Genomic DNA, 16,563 nt, shown 5'->3' with positions numbered 1-16,563 from the left:
TAGTTATTGATGCTTAAAAGAATTATTGAAAGCGGGAACTATTTTGTTGATATTCCATTTATAGTAGAGAAGATCTGTAATAATCTGATTTAGGTCATGGATTAATAGTAAAATTTGTCTTTTTTTCTTATTTAAGTAGAAAAAAGACTGACTGGTATATATGAGAGGTGATATTTAGTTCTCAAATAATTCCATCTCTGCATACCAAATGATCCATTATTTAGTTTTAGGGCTTAATAATGTATGAATAAATGTTGACAGATTGAATAACAAAAGATTAAATGACAGTTTTAAGAAGCTTATTGGCCTTTAATGTTTCCTAATCAAATTGAATATCTTTTGACCTTTTAAAAACTGAAATCATTTAGAAGTTTATATGATTTGTCAGTCATTATGGTCATTATTGTTTCTATATATGCCTTAAGTTCTCATCATGGATTTCATTAAAATTTTGCATAATAAGTAACAAATTGTTGTTAGTAAACACAATTTCTAGTAATAATAAAAATCAAAATTATTATTAAAATAATGAATAATTTTAATTTTATAACACTGTTTTAATAGTTAAAATTAACACTACTTTATATAATTTATTTTAATCAAATAGATTATTCAGCCAACTCTAACATCTGTTCTCTTTTATGCAGAAGATAATCTGTTATATTTTTTTAAGTATATTATCTTATTGATTAAGTTCTTTCTGTATTCATTATTTTTTATGACTCATTCATTTAAAAACAATTTCATAGCAATAATATTCTATTAATATGATAGTAGAATCTGGGTTTAGTGGACATTCTTTGCACCATATATTTTGTCTGCTTAAGCCAGATAGATAGATGTCAAAAAATTGTCATATATTTTATAATGTTTAATAGTTTTTTTCTTAAATAATTGATACAGGTATACCTTGTAAGGTGAAGTATACCCTACAAGTCAAAAAACAACTTAAGTCGAATTTACTTGTCTCCGAATTTACTTGTCACTAGGCTAAACCACAAATAACCATTCCCAGTTCTGTATTTTATTTATTAAGGCATTTTTAATAATATATGGTTAATAAGAATCTATTTTAAGTTTACAAACAAATTACTTTTTTTTCTTGTACTATATTAAAAACTAAAATTTATCTAAATTTATGAAAACATGTATAGTTCGTACATACTTGTAAATGTACTTACATGTTTACAATTTGACAATGTTTACAGTACATCGTGGACTCTTTATTTGTTAATGTGGTTTGCTCTAAGACATTATAAAATAAAATGATTTTGTAAGGTTAAATAACAAATACAGTTATTAAAATTATTTCGCGATAGTAGAAAATAAACTAATTTATATTAAATTTACTAATAAAGACCACTAAATAAGATGACAACACAGATTCACAGATGTTTTCATATTTTGTTCTCTAGGATTTATGATGTACAGTATTAACATTTACTGTAAATGTACATATTTTAATATGATTTTATATACTTTTATTCTTATTTATTGCTTCTAACGCTTTTCTAGTGATATTACGACTTCAATATTTGTGGTAGACAGATCTAAAGTCAAATAAAATTATTTAAACTTGATTTTTATTTTTTTTTTATTTTATTTTTTTGACAAATGACGTATAATTGAGAACGACTTAACTCGAAACAACGTAACCTAAGGTATACCTGTACATGGTTTTGTTTCATAAAATAATGCATTATGATAAGAACAGAAATAAAAAATGGACAAAAAAATACAAAAATTAAAAGTTATTTTTACTTGGTAATTAATTAATGTAATTTGGCACTAGAAGCGTTAAATGTTATTTTGTACTAATTTAATAGTTAGAAATTAATTGTTAATGAATTTAGAGAAATCTAGAAGAAAAGATGTGGCCTGAAGTGGGATTCAAAACCACACTACAATAAAATACACAGGAGACATTACCAATTATATTATCTAGTCTTTCCAAGCAAGATGTTTGCCAATTTTCCCAATACAATTCATTTGATTTATTCTGCTTATGTTATTCTTTCCATTTATATCAGTGTAAACTAGTACTGCAATTGCAAACAACTTCTACACACCTTAAATCCAGCATAAATATATAATAGTGGAAGTGTGAAGTTGTTTGTGTTATGCTTTCCTCTTTCAAAATTCTCTGAATTTTTTAATGCCATTTTTGATGTAAAGCATATCTGAGTACTTCCTAAACATGAAACTGACAACTTTTACAAGTTTAAGGATGCAAAAAAATTCTATGAAATGAAGATAAGAATGACATTTTTTAATGGTATTTACAAGAAACATATAATTCACTGTACCATTCACTTAGCAGAGATTTTCTACCATTCTATTCTCCAAAGAATGGAATGGTAGAAAATTTTTACCTGTTGTCCACAGAACACCATTTTGCTTTTTCTTCCTTTGGATCTAAATCTTCTCTTACTATTGTTCCTAAATATTTGTAATATTTTTAGATATGCTTAGCAAGGTAAAAATACATTATTAGTCCTGTTAGTATGTTAGAATGGGACTATTTTATCATCTAAGTTCAGGTATTTGCTACTCTGAGGTTCTACTATGTACAGGTATTTTTGATCAGTAGAGCATTGTTTATCTGAATCAATTGGGGACTGGGTTGTTCAGATAACTAATTTTTTGGATAACTGATTATATACAAAAAAATATATTAACCTATTCCATGTTGAAATTTTTCTCTGTTGCGTGTCACTTTGCATTGAATTTTCGTCGATTTTAAGCCTAATGAAAGTTTTCATAATAATAATTGTGGCTATTGTATCATTAAAAATTATTTCTTTATATTGTACAAACAAAATAAATATATTGAAAAATATAAAAACAAAAAAGTTATACTTTAGAAGTTAATCTTGTATCAAAAACATTCGATTCAGCACGACACAGTCTGACTGGAAAGCTTTTGGTTAACTGACGTTTTGGTTGATCGGCTTTTGGAATCCTTAATAATAAAATGCAGAAATTGATAAATACTTTTTTAATTTACTTAAACTTTGTAATTTATAACAATAATTGTGCTAATTGTAAGTTTTCATTTTTTTTTTTTTTTTTTTTTTTTTTTTTTTAGATCTTTTGATTGAAATGTTAGGTGTGTTAGCAAGCTATAGTATAACAGTCCGAGAATTAAAGTTACTGATTGGGTGTATGAAGGCAGATACAGGAAAATGGGTAATTATAATTAAATTTTCATGAAAAATAAACAAAGTAATAGATTTTATATTTTTTCCATAAATTGGAAATTGTAAAAATAAATGAAATTTATATGTTTTTAAATGAAATCTTTATTTAAATATTATATTTTTAATTGTTAAAGTATAAATATTAATTTTATAAAAATTTTTTTTCTTTAGCCAAAACATTCAGTAAAGTTATTAACTGTTTTGAGACAACTTCCTTTAAGGCAAGGTCCTGATACATTTTTCAGTTTCTCTGGTAAAAAGGGTGCTGTAAGTAATGTCTCTTTAATTTTTATGATGTAAATTGGAATTATATTACCATTATTAAATATTTTTTTAGTTATTGAAATGATCGTGTTATTAGAAAGCATTACAATACTATAAATCAATAATTGTAGCAAAATAATTATATAAAATTACTATGTTAAATTGTTATTTTTTCATATTATAAATTTATATATAAAATTTATAATTAAATGCTGAAATTTCTCCTTACTTTTTCATTTGATTATAATAAAAATTATTCTTTAACAATTATTTAAGTATCAAGTTTTTATGTAAGTTCGCCGACCTTTAGGGGGGGGATCGTTAATCCTGCGACAGGATGGTCTAGGGTCGTTCGCGTGTGGGTGTGAGGGAGGATGACACAGACAATAAGTGTCTCACAAAGAAACCCGTTTATTTAAATATAAAACAACTCACACTATACACAGATCGTCACAAAGGTAAACGTTCGAACGTTTTTGTGCCGATGTGTTTCCTGTCGTCGCTCGATAGAAGGCCCCGGGGCAGCGACTCGTCGGTTGGGGTCGGCGGACCTTTCGATGGACACCTTGGAACACCTCTTGTCTCCCTTGAAACCTCTCGGAAAAGTCCCTTGTCCTTCCAATTCGGCGATTACTTCAATCTCTCTTTTTCGTATTGTTCATGTTGATTGGCTCCACGTCCTTCCTTTCTCTCTTCTCGATTGGTCCTTCGCTTGTTTCCAAGCGAAAAACGAGTCACGAGAAAGAACCACCTCAACAAATCTACTTGACACCCTCCGTTTACTCAGGATGGAAAGAATTGATTGAAACTTGCGCTCATATTTTCCCCATTGTTGTCTAGTCTGAGAGATTTTTGAAATTTAATGCTTCGATGTGATGTTCCTTTTCATAATTAACTTTTCCCTTTTTCGAATATTAATTGATCTTAATTTCGTATACGAGCGACTTGTCAAAGGTCCATCTATACTGGAGGACATTCGTCTACAATCATTACTCATTACAATTATTGCGTTTTATTTTACATTAGGCCTTTTTGTCTTTCGACATCTTTCTCCTTTTTTTCATGCGTCGCGGTTTCAAATGACTAACGCGTCAAATACGATCTTTGATCGGCTTTTGTCCCTTTTAACAATGGACGATTTTCTACATTCGTTTTAACAATCTTCTAATATAAATAATTAATGTTAACCCGTTTTTGGGACTTCACATTACTATATTGATTTTAAATAATAATTTATATTCCTATAATAAATGATGAATCTTTACAAATAAGAATGATATTAATATATAATTTATATTCATAGATTTGTTACAAGTTCATTAATTTTGTGAGATTTTAGTCAAATTACGTGCAAGTTCTAAATGTTTTTATTCATATATTTACATCTAAAATCAAAAATTTTTACATTGAATCAAAGAAATAATTAAATGTTAACACAATACTTATTTAATTATAAGAAAAAAAGGATTAATATTATGTCGATTTTTTTTTTTTTTTTTTTGTTTTTATTGTTTAATTTATAACTTAAAAAGATTAACTTAAAATTTTGTCTGCAAATAAATTTGGATCTAATTTTGTTTGTTCTAATAATATAAAGTTATTTTAGACTTAACATTGATAAGAAAATGTGATTTGTAACATTTTTTAAAATTGTTCTCTCTTCATAAATTGTTACTTGTTTAGTTTCTTTATTTTGTTTTTCAAGATGATTGTAGAAGATGCAAATGCTAGTAATTTTAAACATATAATTTGAAACTTTTTTGATTTTCTATATTTCTTGATGCTTTTCTTGTGTTCTGTGTACTCTTCTGTTTTTCTCTCCTATTCTCTCTTTCCCTATTCTCTCTTGAGAAAATCATTTGAAGATTTATAGATTTATTTTAGTTTCCACTCCTAACTTAGTACAATTACTTCAGAAAATAACCTTAAACTTTTGTTGTAAATTTGATTTTAGTAATCTTATTTTTTTATAGACAACTCGTTTATTTCTGAAAGGAAGAATGTTTTTTATATTCTTTTCTTTCAAATAATATAAATATTTTAAAAATGATTATAAAAAATAGGAAAATAAATTTTATAAAATTAAAAAATTTGTTTTTATAAAAAGGAATAAAGTTTTTTTAATTATATTTTTAATTAAATTGTTGTATGCAATTAAGAATTTAATTTCTTCTTCATATTTTCTAAAAAGAGGTTATGATTCATTCTCTCTCTCTCTCTTTCATTGTTGTCTGAATATAATCTCTATTGGATTTTTAAATATTGAGTTGTATTATGAGTTTAGATTTTATTCCATGCTTTATGAGTATTATCTTTGTTTATACTCATTATACAAATCAGATATTATATATTGTTTATAATATCTGGTTTGTATAAAAAAGTCAAATTGTAAATGATTGAAATTTTATTTGTGTACAGAATCAGTCAGTTTGTAGTTCAGGAAAGCAATTAGGATATTATTCATTAATTTAAATGAAGTTATTACACATCCCATTAAATTCTGGGAGTAAACAATCAATTATTCTATTTCATATGGATTGTTTAATAATTCTCAACCAGTGATTAAAAATACTTTGTCATATTTTAACATAAAAGAACATTTTTTTTTAATATTAGTGTTTTGTTTTTATTATGTTACTTTTTTATTTTATCTTCTATCATTTGCCTTAACCAACCTGATTTTACTTTTATATTGATGCTTAATGATATAAGCACAATAAAAATTAAAATAATATAGAATCAAAAAACAAGATATACCTATAATTGTGTGTATATATACAATTGTAATATTACTTTATATTCTAAAATATTTAATTTTTTGAATTAATTTTTAATTTTAATTTCTTAATTAAAAAAAATTTTTTTTTGAAAATATGAATAAAATAAAAAAGGGAATTAATCTTAAAATTTTTTATTGAACAAACACAGTTATAAAGTATCTAATTAAAAATTGGTCATTCCTCCTTCATCTTTTGTTTGCCTTCACACATGGCACATTTAGTGATTATGTCACTGATTTTTACCACATTCTTGACAGATTAATTTTGTTCTACTATTCTTGTCTTCTACAAAAATGTCATATATCTCATAAGCCAATTGTTTGGAGTCACTGTCAATTATCTTCTATAATCTCCTGCTCTTCTGCCTCTTCTCTTTCTTCTATCAGTTCCCTCACAACTTATTCTTAATCTTCATTCAACTCCTTCAGGCTCTAAGCTATATGACAACTAGAAACATTATGAAAATATAGGCATCCTGAAAGCTGTTTGGTATATTTTCAAACTAATATAAGTCTAAGAATTTATTGAAACCTATGACATTGTTAAGTAAAGATATGTTTGCAACAGATATGCAAAAAGTAAGCTTAATAATAATAATAATAATAAGTAAGCTAATAAATTAAAAAATAAAAAAAAGTAAATGCAATTATACTTACTTCACAAACAGTGGCATAGCTAGGAGGTGGCGGCGGGGGTGGCCCATACCAGGTGTCACTCCTAAATGGGTGACACCCAATCGTGAAAAAAAAAAAAAACTTAAACAAACCATCACAATGTTTTTCAACAATAAATCACTTAGGCTTGAAGCCATTTTAACCAAGTTACTTCTATTAAATAATTTAATTTATTGTGATAATTTATAAATGCATGTAAGCTACGAAATAAATAATTACTCCAGATTAAAATGTTTACAAGGAGCAGTTATGCAATCACTACAGTTTTGCAAATTTTTATAGATGACAGTACTGATGTATGGTTATGATTTATTTGTAATTTATTTTGTAAATCTAAACTTATATGTTGTAACATTGCATATTCAATATACTGTTCAAGTTGCTCAAGTGCAAAGATAATACAATTCAATATTGTTTTATAAAAAAGTTAAAAAGGGTGACACCACAATATCCACACTGGGTGTCACCCATGCTAGCTATGCCGCTATTCACAAGGTGCATAGTGGCAAGTACACTGCAGATACAATACCACCTTATTCAAAGCCTCATAAACAACTAAATGGTTAAAAACAGAGAGGCTACTTAACACACAAGTGGTGACATATACTATGAATAAGGAATATTGAATATACACTTTTGCATCATCTATGCACAATGTCTTAAACAAGACATTATCAACATTCTTTGGTAGTTTGCCACAGGCTGTACCTTTCAAAGGGTTAATGGTAAATTAGTATTGATATTTGATTATTATATTTGTCATTTTTAAATTATTACTTGAAAGGATTATTTTATATTTTGTTTAGGAAAAAATAAGTCACAATCTTCAGCATGAATAATGATTGTACTTGTTAAAGCAATATGTTAAATTATTTTCTTCTATCTGTTAATGTTTGTTATTGATGCATTTGTGTTGAAGAAATAGAATTAATTAATTTTTTTATTTTCATTCACAATACAAAATAGCATTTACTTTTTATATTTAAAACAAAAATTAGATTAATTTTATTTACGATTTTTTATATTTGTTTAAGACTTCTTCAGGAAAAAAATATTCAAAGTTTATTCAATAAAAGAGAATATAATAACTTCTAGAGTGATTTTTAAAAGGATTGAAAACTGAGTGGCTGAAATTATTATTAGTAAAAACAAAACTAACACTCATAGTATAAATTCCAGTATATTAACTACATATTTACCCAAAGAAACAAAGATAGATGAAAAAATTGTTATTTAGTCCCAGTGACATCTTGAATCAATATTCTGATGCTAAGATAAATATGCTGTAATAATTTAATTGGTTATGTTACCAATATGGCATATGTTTTGGATACAGCTAGATCATTCTCTTTTTGGAGAAGTTGTGTATGGTTGACACAGGTGCTCTTTTTCTAAAAAAGAATAACTGTCAGTATGCATATGGTGATTGAACATGGAGTATTGTTTTTACTGAGCAATTGCCAGTACTATATACTGGCTAATGATACTTTTTCATGCTATCTGCCAGTATGCTAACATTTCAGGTTGAATGCTAGGATGTTGCTGCACTAGAATTTTGACAAGTTTGGGCTGAAAAATAGCTGTGCTTGACATACTAAGTTTATTCTTTTGATGTTGTTTGTTTATTAATGATTTAAATGTTACAATGTTTTATTTTATCAAATTCAATTTGTTTTTCAATGAAGAAGGCTTGAACAATGAAGATGAAATAATAATTATATAATAAAAACGATGTATAACTTTTTAAAAGTAGTGTTTATTTTTATTTCAAGATTTGATTTTGTGATAAAAAGTAGTAATAATTTAAAATGATTTATTAAGTATCAAAATAAACTATTTTTTATGAAAATAATGAAAAGTAGTTAGTTAAAATTTGAAATATTCACTAAATTACTTTAATCCGATTTTCACAAAGAAATATACAAATAAAGATTTTTTTTTATGTTCACAGAATTAAGAAAAAATTTATGATTATTGTAATTTTATCAAAGTATTGATTAATCTTAGCTAAAAAAAATAAACATTATTTGTTAACTTATAATTATGATATAATTTAAAGTAATTTATTTGGTTATATATATCTAAAATAATTTTATTTTTTATTCTAGGCAATTGCATTACCACCACTTGCAAGGTGGCCATATCAATATGGCTGGACATTCAGTACATGGTTTAGGCTAGATCCAATCAACAGTGTAAATATTGAAAGGGAGAAACCTTATCTTTTTTGGTAAGTATGATTTTTTTTTTATTTAAAAAATTGATAAAGTTACAGGAAAGATTATAATAAATAATTCTGATGAGATTAAATTTATAAGCATAAAATATAATTTATTTAAAGTTAAAATAAATTATATTTTCTATTCTTTAGTAATTTTATAATGTTGTTGCATAGAGATATGCAAGAAGTTTCATAAATGTTTGACTAAACTTTACTGGCTTATAGAGGGAAAACCCCCTCAAAAAAAAGTTGGTCTGTTTTTTATCTAAAACTTAATTAGCAAGTTATTAAGCATCAACTGTATTGACATCATTTTCATTTTTCGAAAATCTAATTATATAATATATCAGTAAATAAATTTATTTACTGACCATAATTTCTTTATTAAACAGCTCATTTCTCCAGGTACCAGGTATCTGGGGAAATGAACTGTTTATTAAACAACAAACACATCCAAATAGCCAGGTGCCTAGCTATTTGAATGTGTTTGATAAATAATAATAATTCACTGGCAGTCCAGCATGGATGCTCACAGGGAGCATTTTGAGCACTTTCTATGATGTTCACAAGCTTAAATTTAATAAATAAATTTTTTCAAAATCTTCATATTTAAAAATCAGGGATTAAATTAAAAATGAGTTGATTGGATCTAGCTTAAACCACATGCTGAATGTCCAGTCATATTGATATGGCCACCTTGCAAGTGGTGGTAATGCAGTTGCTTAGAATAAAAAATGAAATCATTTTAGATATATATATATATATATATTATATATATATATATATAATTAAATTAATTAGATATATATATATAAATAAATTACTTTAAATTATATCATAATTATAAGTTACTAAACTGTAATTAGTACAAGAATTTAATTTCTTATACATTACATAGTTATACTTAAAGACAGAAATGATGTCACAACATTTTGATGCTTAATAACTCACTAATTAAGCTTCAGATAAAAAAAAAAATAGCCCTTGACTTTTTTATTCAGGTTTCTCCCTCTATGAGTCTGAAATTTGGCCAAGCATTTCTGAAACATGCTATATATTGCTTTGATTTTAGATAGAAGTAATTATTGAACTTAAATAGTTTAAGATGAGACAGAACCAAAATTTTCAAATAATTTTCATTTTAGAATAGAATTGTAAATAAAATTATTTTTTATTTCTTATATGAATTGTTGTATTATTATTATTGAAATAATCATAATTAAATAGAATTATGTTAGAGAGTTAATTTCTGTTTTCATTTGAATGTTGCAATTAAACATTAAGAACATTTTCAACATTTATAAATAGCATATACAAGAATATTTTAGTCAGAATATGCAGAAAAATAGCAATCAGTTTTCAAGGGTTTCATTTGTAAGACTAATTTGGATAATTTAAACTCTCTTCTAGATTAAAATTTTAATCTAGTATTGGATTTAAATCATCTGAATATTTTTAAAAAGAAATAAAATAAGCATTCTGTAGATTGGTTTTATGATTGAATCCTCTAAAGATGAACTACTATGGTCTATAAGTTCTTGTGCTATAACAGCTGAGTTTCTGCATATTCTAACACAAAAAAAAAAATCAAGTTTTGTAATTAAAAATTAAATACTAAAAACTGTTGATTATGCCAATAAATTGGGCTATAACAAGGCTAATTTAATAACTAGATACTATATAAAGCAGTTTGTCTGTAGGTAGGAGAGCTAGGCTGTCAATGATAAATTTAATTTTTAATTTAAATATAGAATATTATGGAAGAAAAGATTGGTCTGGAACAGAAGTCATAATCCTACTTACCATGTGGATGTACTGCCAGTTATGCTACCCAGACCTCTGTTTAATCTCCACTTTCAGAGCTATTAATTACTTAACAAATTTTAGATATAACCATATTAGTAACTCAGTGCTGAATGGAGACAATTTTAGCACTTATGACTCTCTCTCTCAGCCAAGTTAGGTTTTTACCCAGCATGATGTGTGTCTGACAACCATGGGCCTTGGGCACTAAATTCATCCCTAGTCAGTGCTGTGAGTATGGTTATATCTAAAATTTGTTAAGTAATTAATAGTTCTGGAAGTGAACATCAGACAGGTCTGGGAGAGTGGTAACTGACAATGCATTTGCATGGTAAATAGGAGTTGCAAGTTTGCATTATGTTCTGGATTGATCTTTTCTTCCATAATATTCTAAATTTAAATTAAAAATGAAATTTATTTCTAATTATTAAATTTATCATTAGATCACAGTCTAACTGCCATATCTATAGCCAAAATGTTTTAGATCTAGTCATTAAATTATTCTTGTTATAGCCTGATTTATAATCCAGCAGTTCATTTGCATTACCAATGGAATTGGGTTCATGTTTACATTATTATATAAAAATATTGAGATGCAAAAATTAAATATTTTTTGCATCTTAAAATGTGGATTTTTTATGCAATAATGATAAATGTGATGACATATCATATACAGCCTCTAAAAATAAAAATTATTCATGGCAAAAGTTTCATATGCTTGTATATGATGTTTGAGCAATTTATTAATTTGGTCAATAAATATGTCTTTGATTGGAGTAGTGAATTTGTTATAGTCAACTTATTTTTAATTTTGGCTTATGCATTTATGTTAATAAGAAAATTTGAACAAAAATGCATCCTGAATATTATAAAGTAATTTATATACAATAGTCCTTATTATATTGCATGAGTAGGGAGACAAACCAAATGAGTAATATAACTGATGTATTTATCCATTATTGGTTAAAGCACTTATATATTTAAATGAATGTTATAACAAGGTGCAATATAATGAAGGAGCTACGTATAACTACCTTTTATACGTAGCTCCTTCATTATATCCTATATAATTATATTTAATTACATATCACTGTTTTATTTGTTGATTAAAAGAAGTCTTTTTTTATGATTTTTTTTTCTAGTTTTCGTACTAGTAAAGGTGTAGGATATTCAGCTCATTTTGTTGGTAATTGTTTAGTATTTACATCCATGAAAGTAAAAGGAAAAGGGTATCAGCATTGTGTAAAATATGAATTTCAACCTCGAAAAGTAAGTAAATATATAATTTAGGTTTTTCATAATAATTTTTAATTTGTTGCTTCTTATATTTTCTGTATTAAAATAGACATTGCAAAATATTTAACTAAGTATAAGATTATTCAAAATGATTTATCCAATTTCAAATGAGGATAATTCTGTACATATCTATCATGAATTAACAAAGCATACACCAAAATTTCTGAGTTGTAGAAGATGGTTTTGTGATAGCAAAATGGTGATTGATGCATCACTAATCACTCTGTATTTGTTAAATTCAAAAATATAGTCATCTTATTATTTAAAATAAGATGAATCATTTTGAATAATCCTGTGTTTTTTTTTTTTTTTTTTTTTTTTTTGTATAATATACATAAATAAAATTTTAACATATTCACTGCTGGTATAAAAACTAATTTCTCTACCAATATGTTAAAAAAATTTTTTATTTTTTAATTATATGTATGTAAAAAATCTCAAAGAAATTATTGCTGTTCTATTTTTTCCCTCTGAAAAAATAATCATGACACTTGGTTTGTAACTAAAAAAAATCAGTATATAGAATACTATTAATAATACAAATCTAATGGAGGAAATATATTGTTTGAAGTGTACAATAAATGATGGAACTAAGCTTTGGAAATTTTATTTTGTTTATAAAAAAGAAAATGTTAATATAATACATGGGATATACATGAGTGTTCTTGTATGTTGAGCAAGGAAATGTAGGACGTTATTTTTGGTACTGAATAATTTAAAACAATTAATTATTCAAGGACTTTAGATGCAGAATAAGATGATAAAAATACTGAATATAATAATTGCATAGTTATGATTTGACTCATAAGATATTCCTAATCATTTCCTTTTTTTTTTTTTTTTTTTACTTGGAAAATTAATCTTTACCACTACAATATATTGCCATGGAATTAATACATATACATGTATGAAATATACATTATTATTGTCAAGAATAAAACAATATTTTTTAAATAAATTGAATAAAAAATAAATAGGCACTTAGAACACAATAAGAACTCTAGAAAAGGAAACAAAAAAGAAAGAAAATGAATCAAATTTACTTGGTAGAAAGTTCTGGAATGGAATCACTCCATGAACATTTCTTTCTTTAAACATTTTTTTTCTTTTGAAGTTATGCTATAGCTTTACTTTTTTGATGGCTACTGCAATAGAAGTCTATTCAATATACACATAAATTAAACCATTTGAAATTTACAATCAAGTATCAAGTAATCTACATCGTTACAAAATTATTCTAAATTTTATGTATTTGGAAATGAAGATTGAATTAGAGTTAGGAAATGATAATTTGAGAATGTTTCCTTAGTATTTATGGATTTAAATGCCATTATGGATTTTTTTAAAAGCTATTTTTAAATTATTAAGTTAAAAGTTAAAATTTTAGTCATTAAAAGATTTATGAGATGGTAATATATAGCTCTAATTAAAATTTTATAATAAATAAAATAAAGTTATTTGTAGCATGAAGATAATTTGTAAACTTGATTTCACTATTTGTATTTTTTATAGAAAAGACATTGTCACAGTAGTACAGGAAAGTTTTTTTTTTTCATATTCCTCTAATATTTTTTTTTAATGTAGAAAAACTGACAATATTTAGTTATTACATAAACAAATAAAAAGAGTTATTAAACATTGCATTATGATGGATTGAATGATTTGTTACAGATCTTACAGATCTGTAACAAATCATTACTTGATACTTATTATGAAAAACCATTTTGAGAAATTGTCATATGAGATAACGGACATATTATTAATTACAACTTATTGAATTCAGTAATGCATTGTTGGATGTTAGCATTTCCATTGATTGAAACAAGAGTCTTGCAAGTGATATCGAAGCAAAGAGCAACTGACTATAAAATAACAATTTTGATTAGTCAGATTTAGCTGTTTTATGAGATAATTTTTTGATTTTTGAATCTTTAATCCAATATATTATATACTCTATCTAAACTGCAATATAGAAATAAGCTGACTACTAAACTTGTTTGGAAACATTATTTTTGCACTTTGTTTTGTAATATTAAAGTAAATATATTAAAATTTATCCAATTGTAATATATACAATAATAAAGGATTTGAGAAGAAATATAAATTATTTTCTTTTGCAGTGGTATATGGTTGCAATAGTGTATATATATAATCGTTGGAGTAAGAGTGAAATCAAATGTTTTGTAAATGGACAATTGGCTTCTTCTACAGAAATGAGTTGGTTAGTTAATACAAACGATGTAAGTAAATTTTTAAAATATAATATCAATATAAAATAAATTTTAATGTTTTTGAATGGCTTCTTCAAACATTGTTTTACAAAGCAATGATATTAAATTAATTATTTTTAAATTTACGATTTAGTTTGAAATGCAAAAAATGATTTTTTAAAGAATTTAAAAATACTTAAGTAAGCAAAACTGAAATAATAATATATAAAACATATTTTTTTCACTTTTAAATGAATTATTCAATTAAATGTTCTCATTAATTATTAATAAAATTTTAAAAATGATTAATTTTGTTTTATGAAATATTTAATGCCAATTGAAAAATTTTGATTTAATCATTAGTTAAATATTGAAATGTGAAATGATTAATATAGAGAGGGGTGGCTTTAACAGGAATATTACATTAGCTTAAAATTAATTAAATTTATTAATTATTAATATGGGTTAACTATATTGGGTTACCATACATATATGATGGAAGTCACTTCATACTTCAACAATACTTATTCATATCTATTTTTCAAATGCATTTCAAGTTAATAGTTTTCATTAGCTAAAACAGATAAGAAAATAAAGATTTTTTAAAAATGTACATTTATACTTTTTACTAAAACTTAATACTGATAAAACCAGATAAAAACTGGAACCATTATATTCTGATATATCAAAAAAAAAAAAAAAAAAGCTTAATTCTGGGACTCAAAGATTTTTTTGAAGAAATGTTTTTATTTTCATTGCAGATCATCATTAGTTTACATCTGTGTTCAAATAAAGAATGGCAGTTACAAATACATTGGATCAAACAAGGTTCAAAATGAAATAATACCAATGAAAGTCAACCTACTGTATTTCTGTTGAATAGTATTATCAAGATAGTTGAAAAGTTAATGTGTGTTAATAAATTAATAATAAAAGTTAATGATTATACCAAAAATAGATAATGAATATAATAAACTTTTTTATGAATAATACAGAAAATATCAGTCCATAAGAAAAAATAGTAATGGTTTACAATAGTTACACATATAGAAACTCATGAATTATATTGGTAAAACTAGAAGAAAATTAAAGATAAGATTAAGAAACAGCAGAAAAGAACAAGAAGTAGCTATCATATTAAGTTACACTGTCACTAATTTTTTAACATTTAAATTAGTTTAATTGTGAAATAATCAGTCCATAAAGATATTAGTGAATGAAGATAATATTTATAAAAGAAAGTTGAAACAATTGAACTTTTTTAAATTTTTTTCTCTTTTCAACTTGGAAAAAGGATTGGAAGCTTGGGAGAGATATTTGAAAATATTCATCTATTACTACAGCTTCTTTAGCTAATGAGTTAATCATAACATTTGATTAAAATGATCCATTATGCAAAAATTTTTCCCACATAAACAAAGTTGCCACAGAAAGTTTTTGTAACAGTTTAATATGACAAAGTTTAATAATTGTAAGAATTGTTAAACTTTGTCATATTGACAAAATAAAACTGAAAAAAATTAAATATTCTTGCATGTAGAAAAAATGCAATTTTAAAATTTGCATTTATGAAAATAACTATTTAAAGATTTAATAATTTTTCACATTGGGAACTTTTATAACAATTTAACTTAAACAAATATTTTGCATAATTAACTTAATCGTATATTTAAAAACATTTTTAAATAATAATTTTTTAAGCTTCTGTTGTCATATTGGAAGCATTACAATTGTAAATTATAATAAAATACAATACAATAGAAGCTTATATAAGTTTTATTTGAAGAATATTTTGACTTATCTTATGCATATATTAATTAATGATATAGAAGATAAACTATGTAAAATTATTTGAGATAACATATAAATATAGGTGTTTCTATAAAAATTGCTTGACATTTTAATAAATGAAGGTAGCAATCATTGTTAAATATGCAACAGCTTATTTTATATAAAATTCTTTATTAATAAATAAACTAATTTTTATAAAATACAAGGTAGATTCAATAAATAAGACAATAAGCTAGCTTTATAGTATAAGGATTTATTCAAATAAAGTTATCATCATCTGTAATGTTACATAGGCAGTTCAAATACAGGGCTTGAACTATCATA

At 24.9% G+C, this 16,563-nt stretch overlaps 1 protein-coding gene across 1 annotated transcript in view; it reads left to right on the top strand.

The window, feature by feature from the left end:
• rg (rugose) overlaps nucleotides 1–16,563 on the top strand; it is a 209,974-nt gene that overhangs the window by 30,622 nt on the left and 162,789 nt on the right. The window contains exons 4-8 of the mRNA XM_067286654.1: nucleotides 3,089–3,189; nucleotides 3,372–3,467; nucleotides 9,027–9,148; nucleotides 12,085–12,211; nucleotides 14,359–14,478. Of these exons, the coding sequence (XP_067142755.1) occupies nucleotides 3,089–3,189; nucleotides 3,372–3,467; nucleotides 9,027–9,148; nucleotides 12,085–12,211; nucleotides 14,359–14,478 (566 nt within the window). The remainder of the gene's footprint in view (nucleotides 1–3,088; nucleotides 3,190–3,371; nucleotides 3,468–9,026; nucleotides 9,149–12,084; nucleotides 12,212–14,358; nucleotides 14,479–16,563) is intronic.

This window comes from Centruroides vittatus, unplaced genomic scaffold, assembly GCF_030686945.1.
Source record: "Centruroides vittatus isolate TY-2023 unplaced genomic scaffold, ASM3068694v2 scaffold_386, whole genome shotgun sequence".
Lineage (NCBI taxonomy): Eukaryota > Metazoa > Arthropoda > Arachnida > Scorpiones > Buthidae > Centruroides > Centruroides vittatus.
The sequence above is the reverse complement of the archived record's forward strand: the minus strand, read 5'-3'. Positions and strand labels throughout refer to the sequence as shown.